The sequence below is a fragment of the Clarias gariepinus genome, chromosome 8, assembly GCF_024256425.1.
Source record: "Clarias gariepinus isolate MV-2021 ecotype Netherlands chromosome 8, CGAR_prim_01v2, whole genome shotgun sequence".
NCBI classification, from domain to species: domain Eukaryota; kingdom Metazoa; phylum Chordata; class Actinopteri; order Siluriformes; family Clariidae; genus Clarias; species Clarias gariepinus.
This window is the reverse complement of record NC_071107.1, coordinates 31102820-31125000: the sequence shown is the minus strand read 5'-3', so window position 1 is coordinate 31125000 and position 22181 is coordinate 31102820. Positions and strand designations below refer to the sequence as shown.

The 22181-nt window shown below is 37.7% G+C and overlaps 2 protein-coding genes across 2 annotated transcripts in view; both read right to left on the bottom strand.

Moving 5' to 3' along the window:
• The window catches only part of sft2d1 (SFT2 domain containing 1), an 18079-nt gene extending 9774 nt beyond the window's left edge, over positions 1–8305 (bottom strand). The window contains exons 1-4 of the mRNA XM_053502753.1: positions 8115–8305; positions 5892–5978; positions 4213–4295; positions 789–870 (exon numbers count right to left, since the gene is read on the bottom strand). Of these exons, the coding sequence (XP_053358728.1) occupies positions 789–870; positions 4213–4295; positions 5892–5978; positions 8115–8180 (318 nt within the window). The 5' untranslated portion in view covers positions 8181–8305. The remainder of the gene's footprint in view (positions 1–788; positions 871–4212; positions 4296–5891; positions 5979–8114) is intronic.
• A 4255-nt stretch (positions 8306–12560) lies between these two features.
• The window catches only part of rps6ka2 (ribosomal protein S6 kinase, polypeptide 2), a 33428-nt gene continuing 23807 nt past the window's right edge, over positions 12561–22181 (bottom strand). Inside the window, exons 12-21 of the mRNA XM_053502033.1 lie at positions 21769–21871; positions 21210–21340; positions 19391–19516; positions 19083–19172; positions 18311–18469; positions 17859–18020; positions 16230–16306; positions 14414–14531; positions 14195–14332; positions 12561–13805 (exon numbers count right to left, since the gene is read on the bottom strand). Coding sequence (XP_053358008.1) covers positions 13680–13805; positions 14195–14332; positions 14414–14531; positions 16230–16306; positions 17859–18020; positions 18311–18469; positions 19083–19172; positions 19391–19516; positions 21210–21340; positions 21769–21871 — 1230 coding nt within the window. The 3' untranslated portion in view covers positions 12561–13679. The remainder of the gene's footprint in view (positions 13806–14194; positions 14333–14413; positions 14532–16229; positions 16307–17858; positions 18021–18310; positions 18470–19082; positions 19173–19390; positions 19517–21209; positions 21341–21768; positions 21872–22181) is intronic.

Here is a 22181-nt window from a genome sequence, read left to right as displayed (position 1 = left end):
TGAGCAGCCATGCTGCTTTGACATCACAACAGGAATTCTACATTTCCAATTCAACAGTTGGGGGATGTTTCTCTTAGTTGGAGTCAATCATCACATGCTAGGCTCTTCTGAGATAAGATATGAAGCCTCACACCAATACTAAGTAATTGCAACACACCAACTCAAGCTTAATACCTTTAGAAAATTACTGACAATTAAATTTAAAATTAAGTCAACAAATACACACAAAAAAAAACAACAACAATACTGTATTTTCAATAAACAAATAATTTTCTTTGGACAGAACCTGAAACATTAATAACAAATTTAATTACTATAAAGTCAAAAAGATGAAAGGTTTAAAATCTAACAGAAAAATAACAATTTTATAAAAACAGAAATAAATAACGAAGGATGCATAGTTCAGCTCCACATGACCCACTCTAGATCTCTTAACCAGTTTTGACATTTTTTATTTCCACCACTAGTTCTTGGCAGCTCCTAAATTGTACGACTGCATGTGAAGAGCTGTCTAAACTCAATCTCATTATATTAAATGCTAAGGTTTACTAGGGATTAAACAACTGCTGTCAAGTTGGTTTAGGTTCCTTTAATGATTTCATGCCTTCTTAATTCTTTCTCACGAGGGCTCATAGAGCAGTGTGTGCGTCACTTTAGTCTAAGACAGCATGCTACAGATGCTAGTGCTTACCAGGCAAACTACGGCTGAATCAAGAGGTGTGAGATAGGAAAACACTTTAGTAATGCAGTTAGACACATACTAGGCAGTCAATAGCCTTCAGTCTTACCAGCATGACACAGGTGGCTATGAGTCTGGTCGGCTCAAACATGCGCTTCAGCTGTTTTAGTGGGCCCATCAGGAAACAGGTGCTGGAAGAAGAAAAATACAGACAAACATTGTACATCCACTAATGTTAAAAACAAGCTTTTCAAAAACCTTCGAAATATATAACAAGGCCGTGGATACAACCAAACATGACAAAGCAAATACCAAAATAAAGTATGGTGTTAAACCACTATAAGTCACCAGAAGAGAAAAATTTGATCAATAAAAGATGACCATGCCCCAATCTCGAATCCGTGCTTAGATCTTTCCCTTTGCCACCTTCCTTCAAAATTAAAGTTAACTGTGACTGCTCAGCATTTTAGATACACACACAATGGCCACTTTATTAGGTACACCTTGCTAGTACTGGGTTGGCCGCCTTTTGCCTTCAAAACTGCATTAATTCTTCATGAGATAGATTCTAGAGATTCTGGGTTCGTACTGTGCAAATTTATTGGCTGCACATTCATGATGCCACTCTCCCGTTCCACCACATCTCAAAGGAGCTCTACAGGATTGGGATCTGGTGACTGTGGCGGTGACTCGAGTACAGTGATTTTAGCTTTGTGACATGGAGCATTATCCTGTGGTCATAGAGGGATGGATATGGTCAGCAACAATACTTAGGTAGGCTGTGGCATTTAACCAATGTATTGGTACTAAGGGACCAATGTGTGCCAAAATCTGACCCCATCATCCGAATGTTGCAGCAGAAAGAGACTCAACAAGTCAAGCAACATCTTTCGAAAATATTTTGTTGTCAAATTTTCTGTGAGCCCATGCAAAGTTTTCTGTTCTAAGCAGACAGGGGCGGCACTGAGTGCGGTCTTCTGCTGCTGCCATGTGTCTGCTTGATCAGATATTTGCATTAACAAGCAAATGGAAAGGTATACATAATGAAGTGGCCGGTGTGGTACAGTACAACACTGAGTATGGCAGGATGTTACTGCATAATTATATCGTCCAGCTGTCTAGGAACATCTGCACTTAAGGTTCTTCACTTAATGTATACAGGCCTTTTATTTAACATGAATAAATTAAATATTTACAACTTACTAATTTATTACACACTGCTAAATATCACAATTTATTATTTTAAACATGGATTTTAAGGCTTCTAGTTCATGATTCATTTGAGTTTTATGGGTGATGGGGGTAAACTTCACCGGGAAGTGTAATTTGATATTAGACAAAATTAGATTAAAGAACATCACTGAGATTTCTTCTTCACCCTTTCTCTCTCCTGATGTGACCAGGAACAGTACGAGTCTAGTCCCCTGAGGGCGAAGGATTTCCAAAGTGTGTTACTTAAGCAGACTAACTGAGGCATATATTAGATTAGTGAAGATCTAATGCATGAGCAGCAGTCATGTCACATACACTACATCTCCCCAAGAAGCAAACGTGTACACCACCAGATCAAAGATGCCATCTTTGACCTCTGAGAGGACAGGATTAGGAAGGCTGTTCCTTTAAAAGAAATTAGCTCAAGAAAGCATGAAAGATAATACAGTGCTCTCAGGCTAATGAATGATAAATGCAGCAGAATGCCCAAAATGTTTGAATTATTGTTCTGGAGAAATGCCTAGTATAAGGTTTCCTGTATTTACCTTGCTGTCAGGACCTTGTCTCAGCAAAAATCATGTCTGCATTTTAATAACCTGACATGTTTACTCACTGCTTCCATGGCTGTTACTGGTCGGTCATTACTGGAAAGATTACTAACGCAGGCAGGGGAGGGGCGGGGCTTACAGCATTTGCCGATTATTCCAAATGTCAGCTCATATATATTTGTGTTTTCTTTGGTTGTATTTATTTACTGATGTTAAAAATTCCAAACACAGGTAGATTAATCACAAAAGATTAAAGCGCTTGATGTGGTAAATACAGATTGTACACATGGATTGTTAACACTGCATACCTTTTTCAGGGAATATCATTGAGAAAAAAGAAAAAAAAACAACAACTGTGTGCACTATTTCATGTGTGCAGTATATTCTCCCATAGAGATAGAAGATAAATACCAGGGATACAACTGTTGTACTCCAACACTGGATACATACAGATTGAGTTTAGTAAATGGTTTTTTTTTTTTTTACCCTAAAGAGTGCTGACAACAACCAAGGTGCAGTGAATATGGATGCCAGGGAAATTCTGGGGCATTTTCATGCATTCTGACTCCAGTTAATGATTAGGCTTCTTCCTGGTTCCTGCATAACTGATTGTGTAGTGCTGTCACAACATGCTGGTGCTGCTTTCCAGCTTGGGCCAGACAAATAACCAGTGCTCTATGGGAATATGACAGATGAGACACTGTTTGAACTTGTAGCACTTGTGCGTTAAAAAGAATTCAGATGAGCCGAGGGACTAACAAACTCCACTGGGATCGTATCCGTTTCAAATGCTAACTAGGGGGCTGTTGCACTTTGTTTAAAGTGTCCTTTTATGACTGCCGGTAAAGAGCAAGGCGGCACAAAAGGCTGGAACCAAACCGGCTCCCTCATAGGGGGAAAAGCTGGCTGGGAAGATGAGAGCTAGGGCTGTGATCATGTGGTTATTTGAGAAAACCCGACAGACCTGATATGGTGTTGGAAAAAAAAACAACAACAAAAAAACAAAACGTAATGGGCTGGATCTCACGGCAACCTAAAAAAATTAGCAGATTGGAAAAAGTGCATGCAAGCTCTCAGCTGAAAGTCTTAATTTTCACACAACCAAGGGGACACTGTCTCGTTCGGCGTACATGTGGGTGGGTGATTCTTCTTGCCAGTTTTGTGTGAAAGGACACTTTAACACTGCATGAAATTAATGCATTGCATAACTCTGTGGTGTAAGGCTAAAGCGGAAGCAGTATATTCAGCCCAAATACAATTACTAGACAATATGTGACCTAAGACAAGATGCTGGCTGTTTTATTTCAGCAATGTACGCAACCTGAATCTCAGAAACACAGGAGGTGACAGAACTTTAAATTAGGGTCACACCAAGAAACGCTTGCGTTTGAGGGCAAAGATCCCATACTACTGAGTCGCTTGCATTACAGGACAGTGTTTCCATGGAGAGGATCTTGGCATACTTTAAGGGCATTTGTGCAATAGTAACAAAACCAAGTGGATAAACCACAGACTGACACTGATATGACAGACAGAAGCACCTGGGATTAGTCATGTAAAGGCTGTGCATTCATTATTAAAGTCTCGATCAGTAACTGCCAAGACAGCTGCTTTGGGCAAGCTTGAGGCCTAGGAAAATGTGTTGGTGCTATGCAACACTGTCTTATAGATATGCTGGTAGTGCTGCTATTTAAAAAAAAAAGTGCGAGTGAAACTTCGAACAGAAGAAAAAAGGTCAGAAAGGTTCTGCATAATGTTTTTAAGATATCTTACCTGGCTAGAGCTGCAAGGTTTCCTAAGGTGTAAAATACTGCAAACATCTGCATTCCTTTGGGCAGGAAAAGTAGTGCAGTGCCCTATTTAGACCAAAAACAAAATACACATCATACATGAAAGCACAACAACACAGCAGTGTAAAAATAAAACATTTATTAATGTTAAATAAAACATTTAATAAACAATATTAATTATTTACTGTACTCTGAAACAAAGGCACTGAACTGAATTTCTGAATCAATACTGATATTGGAAAAATCCTGCCATCTAGTGGTGTGCTAGTATTACTTTTAACTGACATTCTCTTCTGCACAATTAAGTTTTCTCTGCTTTAAATATATTGTCTTTAACAAGAGCCGGAAGCTGGAGACTCCTTCCATAAACCATATCAAGGAGTATACATGTTTGTTTGTTAACTGTTTGGTTTAAGCTGAGCATCTGCTATACAAACATGAACTAGCTCAGAAGAAGAAGTAAAAGTCGAAGTCTTGGGCAAAAATGTCAGCACAGTGGAATTTCTTTTTCTTTTCATATCCCAGCCTTGAGACAGAGCACAGGGTCAGGCATGATACAGCACCCCTAAAGCAGGAAAGGTTAAGGGTCTTTCTAAAGGGCCCAACAGTGACAGCTTGGTAGTGCTGGGGCTTGAACCGTCAGACCAGAAACCAATTATTTTAATGTCAGGTCATAGAAATTTAATGAATGCTTTCTGATCAATAAGAGATGACACTTATACGTATAAAAAAAAAAAGAAAAAAAAAAAGAAAAAAAAAGAAACCCAAATCAGGTCGCCTGCTAAGTTATGAGGAAAACACTTCCCTCACAGGAAACCTGAATCTGAGGGCACTTTTCTGCATGTTCTTGTGAGAGCGCACACACAGCAGGGTGGTTAACATGGTGTGAACTATCTGTTGGCAGTTATCAACACGCCCACAAACCAAGAGTGTACTGTGTTCCAGCTGGAGGTTGTGCTACAGGGTTAAAGCAGGCGCCCGAAAAGAAAATGATCCTTATTAACATATAGTACCTTCACTAAGCACTTGCCAAGGGAAGAAACTAGGGTGCACATATAGGGGGTTTTATGGTAACCACCAGGCGCTTGGGAAAGACAGCTGAAACTGAATTGTGTTACACAACATTGTTTTACTAGAATAGGAAGAAAGTCAGTGTGCTCATAAACTTCTTTATAATGCATTTCCCTATATTTAAAATAAAACAACCTAAGGTTATTACTGCAAACTCTATTATATTCAAGAGAGAGAGAGAGAGAGAGAGAGAGAGAGAGAGAGTCAGCTAAAAATGTACACAGACTCACTCAGGAAAATAAAAACTTGTATAAATGTTTTAGTACTAAATTTATTGCTTTAATGTTCTATATTGATATGATAATATTATTCATCATACTTCATCATTGTTCTCCTGAAGTGTGTATACCGTTTTTTTTACTGACTCTGTATATATAAATCACTTAACTGTGTCATATTCCTTGAGAGCTTCAAGAATAATGAACACAGCTGTGAGATTAAACCATCCTTCAGTATTTTACTTTTGGTTCAGCTTCATTACACTCTGGGCCGCATTTGAACTTTGCCTTGGTTTTAGATTATTACACCCTGTACGTGTGTTAGCCCTCATTTAACTCCTCATTTCTTCGAGGACCTAGAAAAATTACTCACCAGTATGGAGCACAGGATGCCGGAGGCAAAACAGATGATGAACCATTTAATCCTTGTGCTGTAACTGAGCGTGGAGGCATCCAGGACCTGAGGGGAACAATGGCAGGATATCACATGGCTCCTTTCAATGGGAAAAAAATGCTGACCAGGGCTACATTAAAAGCAGCATATATAGTTAGTGAGCCTTCAGAAATCTTTATTACAAAAGATTTAGGAATTCTATTTAGGTTCGGCTCAATTCCCAACAACAGGGGACTGTGAAACTGAAAGCCCAGAGGTTCACACGAAGCTGCAGAGCTTTCGGTGTTTATAGCCTTGCCGTTAAAAAGAGGACACCCTCGAACTTCTATTTCCTACTGTATCATGTGGGTCGCCTTCTTATGTCACACAAATACAAGTCTTTGTGTGCAAGATGTACCAGGCACATGATAACACAAGATACTACCAGCTTTGCCCGATGAACAGGGAATTATGGCATTAAAGCAGCAAATCTGAATTTCCTCAGTTTCCTTTAATATGATAAATACAGCAAAAATATCTGTGCCTCTTTGTTTAACCAAAAGGCAATAAACTGTCCATCATGGGTCTACGTTAAAGAGTATTAAAAATAAGCATTATGTAACATGACTATAGATGAGACAAAATGGACATAAATACAGCATGCATAGCCAAAAAACACAACAAACAAACAAACAAACAAAAAACTTGCATAGCAAGAGTACTTACGACTAATCATAATGCATTATAGTAAATGCATTAAATACACATGGATGACAAATTATTTAAGAGAAAAACTGTGGTTGTGTTGGTATGGGGCTTTTTGTAACATGAAAGGTCATAGGCAAATAAAAAAATATGCCATTTGGTAATACATTAATATAAGATTATGTTAAATTTCTGTGGCTGCAAATTAGGCTGATTTTGGTGTTCCCAAATTGCCCGCAGTGTGTGAGCATGTGTTTGTGAATGTGCCGGGTCATGGACTGGCATCAAGTCCAAGGTTTAACCCGTCTTGTGCCCAAAGCCACCTAGAATAGGTTTCAGTCCCCCCTCTAAACAGGTAAGTGAAAGTGAGGTAGTATGGAAAAGCTAACTTAAATAATAGCTCATAAATGTAAGAATTAAGAGACGTGCAGTGTGCATGAGCATCATAGTGAATTAGATTTCAGAGCAAAAGAACTTCAGAACATATTTTAGATGCTGTCCCTGTGCAGATTGTAATAAAAATAAACACAATTGATATTCAGATAAGGTTTTCTTATAAGCCAGTTTTCACTGAAGCGATGACCTTGACCTTACCTTACGAGTCCCATCCTCTGAAAGCATTGCAGAATTTAAGGGAACAAACACGTATATTAATATTAAATTAAATCGAAAATAAAACTTGCAGAACGCAAACTTACATAGACACATAAGCTGTAAAGCATACAACCTGAAATGTGAGTCAACATGAGTTCTGTTTGTTTTTTTATTTATCTAAAGAAGCCTGCATAAGACCCAAGGTCGCTTTTACAGAGCATGTAAGACAAAGTAGCACCAATTAAAACGCACCCACACAATCATATTGCCATTCACTATTTGCAACTTGATTAAATTTTTATTTTATTAAACCTTTTAGTGCGTGGGTATGGAAAAAATAAGTTCTATGTACAAGTACATTATAGTTACTTATAATTATTTTAAGTATATTTTTAAACGTATAATATATTTACTTCAAATTACTTTACAATTATGTATTTTATAAGTACATTTATTTATAAGCATACTTGTTTATAAGTATAAGGTTTACATTAACTCCTGAATGCTGTAAATGTAAGGTAACTTAACAGGGTTACAAACTCTGTGTGTACAGTTTGACAACGCACAAGAACACAACCCAGGGCTGTATTCTAAACCACTAAATACTCCCTACACAAGCGCACTACACTGGGTATAACGTAACGACATTTAAGCGCTACGTAGTGCGCGATATATTCCACACAAGGTAGTTTGAGACGCAACCCTGAGGAGACCAGCGAAAATGCAGTACTAGTTAAAAACACATCTTCGTGCAAGACAAACCACGCCATCTATATATAGATATACAGAACTCGATAAATATATTAAAATAGCTAAATAAATTGCATATAATTAGTTAGTTGGTTAGCAGCCACCATGGACTAAACAAGCTTTTTAAACCTATACGCGTCCTCGGTTGTGGAAGACGAACAGGCGGGTTTTTACCTGCGAAGTCAACCCGAGCTCCTCGTTATCCTCTCGACCATTTAACACCCGCCGAAGCTTGTCCATGGTCGACGCTTTGGGTTTTTTAAAATATCGTTATTATTATTGTAACACTTCCGTGAACTCCAGAAGCAGAGAGAACGACGCCGAAGTCGTGCCAATAGCCGAGCCTCAACTCACACAACTTGTGCTATATAGGCTCCCTACGCTGGGTTAGAGCTCCCGCTGTCTTAAACGCTACATACTACACACTACCGCCTTACTAATATAGTGCACTACGTGTATTGATAAGGAAAACGTTTGGAATTCTGCCTTAATGCTGACCATACGAGTACTACTGATTCGACATATCTGAACAAGAAAAAAACATAAATATTATTCTCTATGTGTCACAATTTATTTTTTTTTCCGAAGTTTTCGTTAAATTTAATTTTGGGTTTAATTTTGTTCTGAGTTTAAACACGTGACCAATGACGTAGGTAGCTTCGCCTGGCACAATGTCACATGACCTCTTGGGCAAAGTGTGTGTATATACACACTACCAGTTAAAAGTTTTGACACACCTTCTGCTGTAATTCCTGATTATTTCCTTCCAAATTGTAAAACAATGATACTTGAAGCCATCCATAACATTTCAATCATCTCCTTCGAACCGTTGATATTGAGATGTGTCTGCTACTTACTGTATCCTCTGTCATAACGGCTCTAACCTGAGCTGCTCTTGGTCTTCACGAGAGCCAGTTTCATCAAGGTGCTTGTTGGGTTTTGCAAACACACTCTTACAATACTTTTCCTGCAAAAAAACTGTTAAAGAACAGCTGACCTTTTTATGATGACAACTGATTGTTATTGGGGTTACTTAATTCCATCAATCTAAGAACCACTGTAGTCCAACTAGGATCCTGGACTGTGATGACCATTGTGTTTATTCCTCCTGTCATCATTCACTTATGTATTCACACTGAATTGTGCAATTTGGGAATGCATATTAGCCTAATCTTTGGACTGTAGGAGGAAACCAGAGTACCCGGAGGAAACCCACCAAACACGGGGAGAACATGCAAACTCCATGCATACAGACCCCAAGGCGGGACTCAAACCCAGACCCTAAAAGTGCAAGGCAACAGTGCTACTCACTAAGCCTGTTAATTAATTACATAATGCTTTATTCATTATTTAATAAATAAAATAATAATTACATTATTTGTCACATGTACCTTATAGCACAGTAAAATGATTAATTTTACATGTCCCAGGTAGGAAGCTGAGGTCAGATCATCCAGTATACAGCCCCTCCTGGAGTAGATAGGGTTAAGCTCAACAGTGGAAGCTTGGCAGTGCTGGGGCTCAAACCCCTAACCTTCCAATCAGGAACCAGGGCCTTGACCAATTGAGACACCACCTGCCCTTACTATTTCATATTTTAGAAAATCTGAAGAAAAAAAAAGTTTATAAAAAAATCCAATATGGTTCTAAAATGTAGAAAGTAAATCCAAACTTGCATCTAAACTTTACTCTATGTGGACTGTATGTGTTTATGTTTAAGAGCATGCAGCACTTTGATTTTTACTTTTTTTTTCTTTTCTTTTTTTACATTTTTGCATTTCTTATGTGTGGGAGAAACTGTGGCACTGTATCATATCCCAACTTGTATTACTTATATTACATATTTTCCCAGCCTGTATAATTATTACAATTTACAATATGGTACAAGAAATACAGGTTTTTCTTAATCAAAGTAGACAAATCCTGTCTGTTTTAATAATACATTGTGCTTTAGAGAAACATATTGTTCATTCATTCATCTTGTGTACTGCTTATCCTGTATGGGGTCACAGGGAGCTTGGAGCCTATCCCAGGACACTTTGGTGCACACAGGAAAAATAACAATGTGACTCTGGTTGTACATATTCATCATATCTGCACCTGATCATGTCTTTAGCATGAGCAGTGAGTATGTGGGAATAGGAAATCTAAATAAAAACTGAGAGCTTCATGTGGGTTTCAGTACTGAGTGTAACGGAAGTTGTGGTGGTGGTGGTAAAATACTGAGAACTTTTATGATCAAAGTTATCCTTGGAGTGAACTAAGCAGAAATGAAAGCCTTAGGGCACACCATTCAAACATGGCGAGCACCATTATAAAAAAAAAAAAAAATTCTTCACAGCAATTTGAAAGTGAAAATCACCAGTTATCACAAATGCCTGATTTCAGTTGGTGCCACCAAGGGTGGCACAACCAGTTATTAGATTTAGGGGCAATTATTTTTTCACATAAGGCCAGGTAAGTTCACGCCAGAGTGGTGATGGTGGTGGGGTGTTATTTTTTGCGTTTAAATTTTGCGAACACAGACAGGATGTTACAGTGGTACTAAATAGCTGGAAACTGTTATAGTTGAAATAGTTTGCTTTAATAGTCAGACAGATTAAAGTGTATCCAGGTTCACTTACAACTCAAAATGTGACCAATCTCATCACATATCCGGTGAATTTCATAAGTAATACTTGGTGTTAATTACTCTCTTAATGATTGTGGAAGGCTTTATATCCCCCAGATAATTTTTCAATGTCTGAAAAACAACTATATTTTAAAATCTGTTGTGATTTTGTTTTTCACTTGAGCTCATTAGCTTATTTATAGATGTTGGTATAATCAACTGTGATTTAATTATGGTTCCTGTTAAAAGAAAAATAAACAAATTTGTAGAAGGATGTACTTTTATTTTTTCTACGACTATATATGTAAACATGTCATATCTTATATCAACAACATTTTCACAGGGAATAGGAAGAAATTTTGGAGAAATTGTGCCACTCTAGCATGTCCTAACTCATAGAAATCTTTTCCCAGACATATAATTATTAAAATTTATGGTATGGTAAAAAAAAATTCAGGTTTACTTTATTCAAAGCAAATATTGGCAGTTTTAATGATACATCGTACTTAAGAGAAACATATTATTTTGAACGAAACTCACTGTTTCCTGAGGACTGAAATCATTATAGAACAAAATCAGACAGCACATTTTTCAATACAATTTATTTTTGAAATTGCTGGCATGCAAGCCAATATGAAGGAAAAATAACAATATGATTCTGGTTGTTCATAGTCATCATCTTTGCAGCTGATCCGAACTCTCAAAAATAAAGGTACCAAAATGCAGTTTTCAATGTGGCTGGGGTGCCATCATCAGCATGAACGCCACGACCCTGGTCGGAAAAACGTACAGTGTAGTATCTTCATTTTTTCCTAGAGTGCGCAGTGTTTCTGTGTTGTCTTATTGTGCAATGTAAGAGTGCTGTGATTACGGAAACTCTAAGATTTATCATCATCCTTGGCTCAATTTTTACACACCAAACAAATGCCAAAACAAACCAAATAAATAAATAAATAAATAAATTTAAGTAACCTATGGTGTTTGGAAGATGAATAGGGCCATCATAAAAAAAAGATGCTTTTCTTGACTTTAAACTCTTCTTCCTAACTTTAAGAAAATGAATGAAGTCAAAATTCTAAAATAAAAGGTATGAATTCTAAGACATATTCAGAAACTGCTGGTAAAAAATTTCTCTGTTTAAATTCGGAATTCTGAGGAATAAAGTCAGAATTCTGGGGAACAAAAGTCTAAGGTAAAAAAGTCACCATTCTAAACGGAAAAAGAATTTTGGGGTAAAAATTCAAATGTATTAGAGAAAAGAAGAGGAATTCCGGGTCAGAACTTTTTTTATGGATGCCCTAATCCTCTTCCATAATAGTGAGATACTAAACACAAAGAAAAAGCTCTTTCTTCCAACTCCATATAAAAAATAATAATTCATGGTGCTGTAAAAGTATAACTGCTCCTTATGTTAACTGGATATATAAAATGACTGTTTTTGCCTGTGGTGTTTAAGAATCTGATTAAAAAAACGTGTAAGTTTAGAATTAGGTTTTAAATTCTGAATACAAAAAATAAAATCATTATGAAAGAAATAAGTCATTGGTTCGGGTAAACGTGTAAGGCTTCTTACTGAGGTAAATGGATAAGGTCTATGCTCCTGGCATGTCATATATTAAGTGAATAAGGTTTTTCTGTAAAATGAATATAAAAGATCTAAAACAAGTATTTGTAAATTAACAAGCATTTTCATGGTAAATGTGGGCAAAAGCACATGCGAAATCTCGGATGTCTAAAAAACAGATGAATGTCTGCATATTTTTGTAGATCATACAATTTTTTGTGAAAAATTCTGAACAAAATGAGTAGTGCAAAACTTGGGCACTTATTTACAAGCATCAAAGTGAAATAAACTCCTTGACAGGTGCACTTAAAAAAAACAAGCATGAATAAATAAATAAATAAATAAATAAATAAATAAATAAAGACTTGAAGAAATTATTATTCCAAAAAAAATAAAAAATCCATGCACTTTCCCAGCAAAAAATACACTTAAAAATGGTTGGAAATTGTGTTTAACAAACAAAGAAATTGAAAATGTTTTTAAAGCTGAAAATATTAATCAATAAAACGACTAAAAATGAATATGAAACTTTTTCAATTGTTGAAGCATTTACCTTGCATGCATGTTGGAATGAAATAAAGAATTTTTAATAATGCTGGCATCTTTTGTAGTCTTGTCTATTTACTAAGTCTCTTGAACTGAATATTGCTTGTTCTGTTGTGGTTATGGGAACGCACTGTTATACAGTACATGTGCCAAATGCTGAACACCTGAGCTAGCCAAAGAAGCATTTATTTTACAGGGCTCGACTTTGTATATGTTGAATGACCTTTACAGATACACTGAACAGGCATGAATAAACAGCTCTGCAGGAAAAAAAAAACAATTTTAGATTGCTGGAGAATTCTGCGTGTTTTAAGACAAGCTTTTAGAATGCGTTGTGCATGAAGCCTGAGTGCTGGCTTTGTTAGATCTTATCAATATTTTTACCTCCAGTATATCTAGGGCTTATGTAAAGAAGCAAAAATATTTTTTTGACGCCTTTACCTATGACATCTGGGCTTATGTCAATTTTTTCCCCTTGCAGAACTATTACTTTAAGGGCCCCAGTGTTAGTGTTTCATCATGCACTAAAGCCTTTCTGTCCAACAGATTCGTCAAATTTGTGGACACGTTTTTTCTGGAAATCTATTACTTTCCAGAGGCAGACAATGAATGACAGCAATCTGGTGCAATACGACAGCAGTCAGGTTTCCAAACATTTCAACACGGCTAACGGCACATGACAGCTTTCACAGCTTGAGCTTGCAGGTTATGTAATTTGTGCTTTTGGTTGGTGATACTATCTAAACTCCGTCACCACAATTCCCTGGCTGTGCCTCATTTTGGGATTAGAGCGGGGATTGAATCTCAACGCCCTCGGCATTAATGTAAGCAGCTATCACTTGCCGAGTGTCTTCCTTAAGCTGGGGTAAAATTCAACCATTCCATGGAACCACTCATCTTCAAGGGTCACATGGTTCACTCCCCTTTTGTGCACTGATGATTGCCTGGTGCCTTCTCCCAGGCGTGACGTGTGAATATCTTCAGGGCCTGTAGGTGGTGCTGTTTGACAATGTGTGTGCTACAAGCATGTGGATGTGACTCTCTTCAATCCTCTTCTCTGAGCCAGACAGGAGGCAAGAACAGGCTCGAGCTTGGGAGCCTGTGGTGTCCGGTTAAGAGCCGAATATGTAGCGGCCATTGCTCCCTTTAAATAAATTAAAAAAAAAAAACAGAGCTTATTTTGTTGGTCTGATCTGATGCAACGTTTCAATGGGGATAAAATACACAATAGTGTTAATACATTATTTACTCTTATTAATTTTAAGTTCCCCCCCGTCTAATTTATTACTCTTTTAAAACAACAGTAAGCAACTGTAACCAAGACGAAGCAATTTCCTTTTGGATTTAAGAAAGTTCAAACCCCACTTGTATATATTGTGCAGTGTTTCACAGAACCAGGTGGTGGCAATATCGCACCTTGTACAACTGCAAAGGAGAATCAGTACACACTCCCAATGACACAGATTTAGATCCAATATTATATGTACAGTTACCGCATATATCCATGTCAACGACATAAACCCGGATTGTTACCTTGACCAGGTGTACGTCTTGTCGGGTAAGCTGACTCAGAGATAGCTGCTCTTGGTTTACGATCCAGGGGTGACGGAGGACCAGAGGGGCGGTGAGCCGCTGGTGAGGGTCCACATGCAGCATTTTAGTCACGATGTCCTACGGACACAAAATGTTTACGATCAAGGATGAAGATCACATGAATACAATGCAAATAATTTGTTCAGCAACAATGGTTACCTTAGCAGCATCAGACACCATGTCCCAGTTGCCCCCAGAGAGGGTGTATTTGCCACTGCCGATGCGAGCCAAGATTTCCTCTGGGGTATCATCGGGTCCGCTGGCGAAAGGCGTGAATCTGTTCGAAGAGAGAGTTTCAGGATCATGTGTTTTTGGTGAACCCCAATTCCTTAACGCAATTTTTTTGTATCTCGGTTAAATCAGTTCAAATGTGCCATTTTGAACGCCCTGGTACACGGAGCTTTAAAGCCCAACAAGCAGACAGAATCATTACATTGTTCGGGCATTAATCCTTTCAACCTTGCTCCAGAAACGAGTCATTTCATGATGCACGATTCGTATGCGTGATCCGAACGACGATTTCCGAATTGCTTGTACTACAAGAAGACGGGTCAGCGCTAGACTTTGGAGAAAAGTCTTGACAGGCGTCAGGCAGACGGCACTGAATCACTCTCACAAGGACAAGCTGTCAGCTTCACTTTCATTTTAAACTAGCTGTGGTGTGCTCGTGGAAGGAGCACAGACTGAGATCATGTAGCTGTTATAGACTTCATCAGAAATTTTAATCAAACAAACAAAAATCTTTCTGTTGAAATCAAGGCAAAATGTCAAGTTGGGCTTATATGTCAAAGTCATGAAATGTATTTAGTTTTGAAATAGGTGGATTATCCATATATCTAATTTTATCTAAGGCTTTGCTAAAACAGGCAAATCAGATTTTACATAATTTGTTTGTCATATGGCAAGACCACAAGATTTCATATACTTTGTTTAAACACTCCGATTACCTTTACTCTATGTAAAGTCATCCCAAACCATGACCTGTCACAATCCTTACAGTATGTAAAACATAATCCCCTGTGAGAATTCCATGTCGTTACTATAGCAACAAACGTGGACATGCAAGAGCATGCAACTACAGGCTGAAGAAACCAATCGGATCTGATCCGATGCAGAGACTGCTTTAGGATTTACACTTCGAATTAAATGCTAAAGGTCTTGCCATTTATGGGTTTCTAGGGTTTCTATAAAGTAACAGATGTAACTTACAGTACTGGGTAAAACTCTTAGGCGCCCTGTGCTTTATAGTACAAGCTTTCCTAATTTTTTTTTTTTTAATTTAGCACATTATATAAGCGACCACTTTTTAGACAAAAAGAGAAAAAAATTGGATTTTGAATGCCAAAAAGAAGCAGGTGCACGAGTCAAAGTCCTCAAAAGAACTGTGGGTGGTTCTGCAGGATGCTCAGTAAAACCTAGTAGCTAATTTCCTAATAAAACTGCACAAGGACAAGGGTCCTCAAAGCATCACAAAAATACTGACTTTGTTTCATTAATTAATGTTTTCTGGGTGGTATAGTTCTTGTCCTTCTTTTTTGTGCATACTTATTTTGTACGTCTTTGCTCTACAGCATTTATTTGCATGTGCCAAGACTTTTGCACAGTACTGTATATGCACACGCTATCAATGAGTACATTAAAAAGTACTGTATATACATACGCTATCATTGAGTATATTAAATAGTAATTTATATGCATACTCAATCAATGAGAATATTAAATAGTACTGTATATGCATACAATATCAATTAGTGCATTAAATAGTACTGTATATGCATACGCTATCAGTGAGAATATTACATAGTGCTGTATATGCATATGCTATTAATTAGAATATAAAATAGTACAAAGTTTTGCTCTAACAAAATAACCTAATTGAGACATGGAGAGAGATAGGGAGTTAGTGTGTGTGTGTGTGTGTGTGTGTGTGTGTGTGTGTGTGTGTGTGTACATGTGTGTGTGGCCCATTACCCACCCTGCAAGCATGGTGTACAGTAGGATCCCTAGACTCCAGATGTCACACGCAGCATCATATCCTTGCTTCTTCAGAACCTGCCACACAGACCGACTTTCTCTGTCATCTCACAGCATGGTGTTGGCATAACAGCAGTTCAACTCCATTCATTACCATAATGCTTCTGCCGGCTTTCCGTTTGACTGAACCAAACAACCGGAAGCTGATCTTGACTAGAGGCATTACTAAATATTTTACGTTGACATTCAGGGTTTTATTATTATTATTTTTTTTGTTGGTTTTTGAATTTTAATATTGCTTTCTCTTTTATTAAAGAAAAAAACACCTACATCAGACACTGAACAAAAATATATATCATTTGCAATAAACGGGTGTGTTCTATGCAGATAGAAATATATGTAGGAGGAACACTGTATTTTAAAAAAAGGCTTGCCAAAAAGGGTGACAGAACATCTGGTTGAGAACAGAGGTGTGCCTCAGACTTGGAAAGAAGGGCGGGATGGAGAAGGGTGGAAAGAAAAGAAAGTGGCCCATCCTTTTTAAACCACACCCAATGTTAGATACTAATCCTATACTGGCACTTTCTTACACCCAATAATAATATGTATATATAGTAACTGTATACAGTACAAAGTATATACTGTATATATATATATATATATATATATAGTCATTGGATCTCACAGGGATTCAAAAGTAATGAAAAATGTTAAAAGGCCCTCTAGTGGCTGGCTGTAGTACATTTTTAATCCCGCCTACTCACTAGTTACTACATGGAAGCTGATACGTATTTCATTTTGAGAGTTATTTATTTCAGGGATAATGTCCTAGTTTAATAAACCATGATATTTATCTAATATATTCCAAGGAAAATATTGCGCGAGATGTGTTTTAGGGATAAACAAACAAACAAAAAAAAACATGATTGATGGGCTGCACAATTTGATAAAAAAAATCACATATTCTAATATTTAACTATTAAATGCATCATTTTTTATTTCAATGTATTTATCTAGATTAACACCAAATATAATTAGACAAGTTATTTTTTTGACCATAATTTAGCCCTTGTCACAGTAGCTACAGTTACTATATATCATAATATATATAAACTAAAGTATTGACAAACTACATAAATTCCACTCTATGCGTATATTACCTGTGATAAATTTTGTGATTAAACAATTTTACATGTCCATATTATTGTTTCGTTTATTCTTTTTTTAATTGATTAATTGTGCAGTATCAGGCATGACAGTCGCAGCTTATGAATATCCATAAACTTTATCCATAAACTTCATAGCAATTCCATATTCAGGTTTAACGTAAACTAGTGTAAACTATTAAGAGTAGTTCTTTAAAGGTTCTTGGTATTATGTCTAAGCTAGCTTGTACTGAATTTACGAATTATTTACTGAATGTCCAAACAAACTCAAGTTAGTGAAGTAAGTGATGGCATAAGCCAAAGCAGTTAATAGCACTACAGTCGTGTTGACTGATGTTAAAATCTTCATGATGTTAAAACATTGCATTAGACTTTTGTCCCAATACTTTTGGTCACCACTGTACATACCCAAAACACAGATGCATTTATATTATCCATAATAAACCGAGGGACTGTTTCATTACCTCTGGAGCCACAAAGTTGGCGGTGTAGCAAGGGGTCATGAGGAGGCCGTTTTCAGCGCGGAGTTGTTTGGCGAAGCCGAAGTCGCAGATCCTTATCGACTCCGGGTCACCCGTCTCATCCACGTACAGGATATTGCTAGGCTTTAGGTCTCGATGTACAACCTTCACACGAAAATAGCGAATATAAAACACTGTGTAAACCAGCAGATAATACGCACATTAATACAGTAATGCAGTACGTGTCGCTGATACGCAGGACAACAGCTGTCCTACTACATAACACCTAATTCATTACACATCAATTCATTACTCATTATATTAATATAATTTACAGCATAATTACAGAAAAAAACATGGTGTCTTGAGAAACCCCAAGCTGAGTGTATGCATACATATGTATGCGTGTGTGTGTGTGTGTGTGTGTGTGTGTGTGACTCAAATAGAGAACAGACCCCCTGCGAGTGCAGATACTCCACGGTCTTGGTTATGGTACAGAGCACAGCAGAGGCCTCTCTCTCCGAGAAGCCCTTGTGGTGCAGGATGCGGTCGAGCAGCTCGCCTCCGCGCATCAGCTCCATCACCAGATACACAAACTTCCCATCATCATAGACCTGCAAGCAGCAACACACACACACACACACACACACACACACACCGCTCATTTTTAACCCCTACGCGATGCTCCAGTGCACAACCTGTGAAACAATAATAAAATTATTTCTTAAAATGATATAAAATGAATTCTTAAAATAAAAAAAATAAAATAAATAAAAATTTGCTCAAATAAAATAAAAATAAAACAAAAAATTCTTTTAAACAGGATTATTTAATACTTTGAAACAGAAAATGAGCGTACACTGATTTGATGCATTACACATAATCGTGTTCATAAATATTGGAACAATTATATAGGTTTTTTTGCCATTAGGTCTCTGTACAGCGGCACACTCAGTTTAAAAAGAATTTTAAAAAAAACGTGAGAAAAGTCACAGCTGTCAAGTTTAATTCAAGCTGTTTCATTATTATAAAATACTAATATTATTTTGTAAACCCCCTGGAAATTAAGCTTTAAATTAAGTCTTGACTTCACTCACATCTTCATTTTAAATTCACCGCTGTCTCCGTTCCAATATTTATGGACCAGGCCGTATTCAATTTGGTCATACAAATGTACCATTTATAACCAAAAAAAAAGGAAAAAAGAAAAAAAAAGGGCAGACTCACGTCTTTTAGCGTGATGATATTAGGATGTTGTCCATATCGCAACAGGATCTCAATCTCCTCGGACGGGTCCTTCTTAGCTCGGTCTATAATCTGAAACGACGGTGGCCAGTGACTAACATGGCTTTCTTGATCGTAAGCAAGGCATCAGGAATGAGGAACTCGTTCAAAATGAACAAAATTTAAAAACCTCTAAACACACAGCACTTATTTTATATGCAGAACAATTTTTCTACTTTTATATTTAACTTATCATTATTATTATGATTATTATTAATAACCAGATTTGTGGAAATGTAAACTCTCCTTACTTTAACAGCATACTCCACGCTGGTGATTCTGTGCACGCAGCGTTTGCATACTGAATACGAGCCGACGCCGATGTCCTCTTTGATTTCATAGCCGTCAGTGAAATGGATGTTGTTGCTATGAAGTTGCTTTAATGCAATACAGAAACACGATGAAAACATGAAGCATGTTTAACTGTTCAAAAATAGTCCTTCTATTAGAAACATTATGGTAAAGGATAAAATCTTGGAAAGGCTGAAAGCTTTCCCCCTAATATTTAACATTGATATGCTACAGCATAGTAAAGCCAAAATGCAAAACGTTCAATCGCCAATAGATATATTTCTTCGCCCCAGCAGCAAGACATGCAATCATAAATAAAATTTGAAAATCATTCAAAAGCTCTGCTTCCTTTGTCGACAAAACCAAGAAAATGGTCCAGCGAGCCTAAGGAATCAATAACTCTTCCAGCAAGAGGTTTCCGTGACAGTGTTTATACAAGAGTAGGTTCAATACGAGTGAGGTCTGCTCCTGTTGTGTGACGTCAGATTAAAGCACAGTGAACAATATGTCAGTGCCAACCTCGGCCTTGTTACTCATCCTGACATGTGTGTGTTCTCAAAAGTCAATAGTGTTCGCTCCACCTTGACCCTTCAGTGAGATATACTCAGTCAGGCTTCATGTCACGAAAACGAATCATCGGACGCAACACGAATCACAATTTTTTTTTTAAACAGCGAGTGCACATCAATGCTTGCTTACAAAGGTTCGAAGCTTTGATCAAATTCCCAGGAATGGTTAAGGTAATGACACCTTTTGAAGTTATTTGGTATCCCGATTACTGAAAATTTGGCTGTTACAGTACAGTGAGTGCAATTATATAAAAACAGCAATGCCCATCTACATCTACGCTCTCTTTAAAAAGGTTTTACCGTCTCCTTTGTGTTGATGTTTTTAAAAAAATTGTCACCTTTAAAAACGATATTGCTAATGCACATCTACAGTATGCTTTCTAATAAATGCTGTGTGAAGATGACGGATGATAATCCCTATAGGTCGTCTGAACATGCTGAACAGGCAGGCGGCACGAAAAAGGGCGAAAAAGCTTGAGTTTGTTGTCGATTTCGACACTTGGTGAGGGATTTCTTTCGTGCAACTCTTTCAAATAACATTTTATTAAACTGTAATTATGTTTTGAAATGCGAGCACCTCTACAATCAATTAAAATGTACAAAGAATATCTGACTGCTTCTTTGCCTTCCTCACTATCCCCCTGACTGTGCGTCAATTCCTAGCATACTTTTTCTATTACGGTCACAATTGTGCAATGTTATATAAACAAAAAACACAAAATTAATAAGGTCCACATCTTGGACCTTCTTACTCGTAGGGCTGCTTTCACGGGACCAAACAGATGAAAGTCTGACGGAGCGAGATCAGGAAGTGGGGCATCCATTTTTGCTCACACCGCAGTTACGCAACACATTCACACCTGCACAGCAGTGACTGGGAAGACCTTGAACAAACAGCGCTGATAAGACAGGAGTTTTAATATCATTTCTTTTTAGCTCTTTCTCCTAAGGGGTGCCAATATTTACGGAGCACACTATGTATTTTAAATCATATCAAGAAGTGCTCCACGATCAATCTCACTATTGGGCTCATCATTTGCAGATCATAACCTCTTCTATTCTGCACACAGGTGGACGAGTGCCAAGGGCGCCGGCAGCGACTGCTGCATTAAATGTTAATGTTAGTGTCACTCTGGATCCGTGCAATCCCTCCGAGAATGAACTGGAGCAAGGATGGAAATGAAACGAGTGGGGAGTTCTTTTTGCTTACCTGTACTATAGGATTTATGGAGTTGGCTCTGGTCTCTGCTATACACTGCTCCTGTCCCAGATTAGTGGCAACAAAGCTGAAACCACGGAAAAGCTGATGGGCATTAGCACTGGGAGGAACACCGGGTGAGTCTGCACACACACACACACACACACACACACACATTTAGCAGAGAAACTAGGACACGGATTGTGCATGGATGGAAAGTCAGAATCGATCAGACGTGTGTGGTATAAAGTGATGTCCCACAAGGTCACCACAATCTGCACAGGACTCGCAGTTCAGGTTATCGGTGTCACGTTGGTACGGTGCAGATGGTTACATCACCCTTAATCCTGACATAACAAATGCCTTATTGGAAGCTGGACTAAAATGTCATCGCTGTACATCACTGAAATCATCACTGTACTGCATGCATGCACTCTCAGCTTCTTTACAGCAGAAAACCAAAACACTACTACTTTGTCAGATTTGTGATTTCTGTTTAAAATCAAAAAAAGAAGTATGCATCCAAAAGAAAGTATGTGATAGAGAAAGATTCGAATTTATTTTACCGCACCTGTTGGCGTGCGGGAAGTGAATTCGGGGTCGAAATGGAAAGTGTCCTCCGGTCTGCCAACTGCGGGTTTGAATGGAGGTTTGAGCTCCTTCCTGTACAATTTCTGTCGTGGTAATAAATAAAAAAAAACACAATCCATTAAATGAAATGATCAGTCGTGTAGACAATTCCTAGATTCCTGTAATATTTAGGTATAACTGAGGTAAGCAATTTTTTGCATACATGAGATGGCGATGGCACTGTGATTGACAGGAGCAAGAAAGAGAGAGAGAGAGAGAGAGAGAGAGAGAGAGAGAGAGAGAGAGTACCACCTGTCTCATCCATTAAAACGGCACAAACAGCACAACCTATTTTGCTTGTTTGGCTGCAGGTCTCTTTCATTGTCTGGAAATGTTGTGTTCGTATCCTGACAG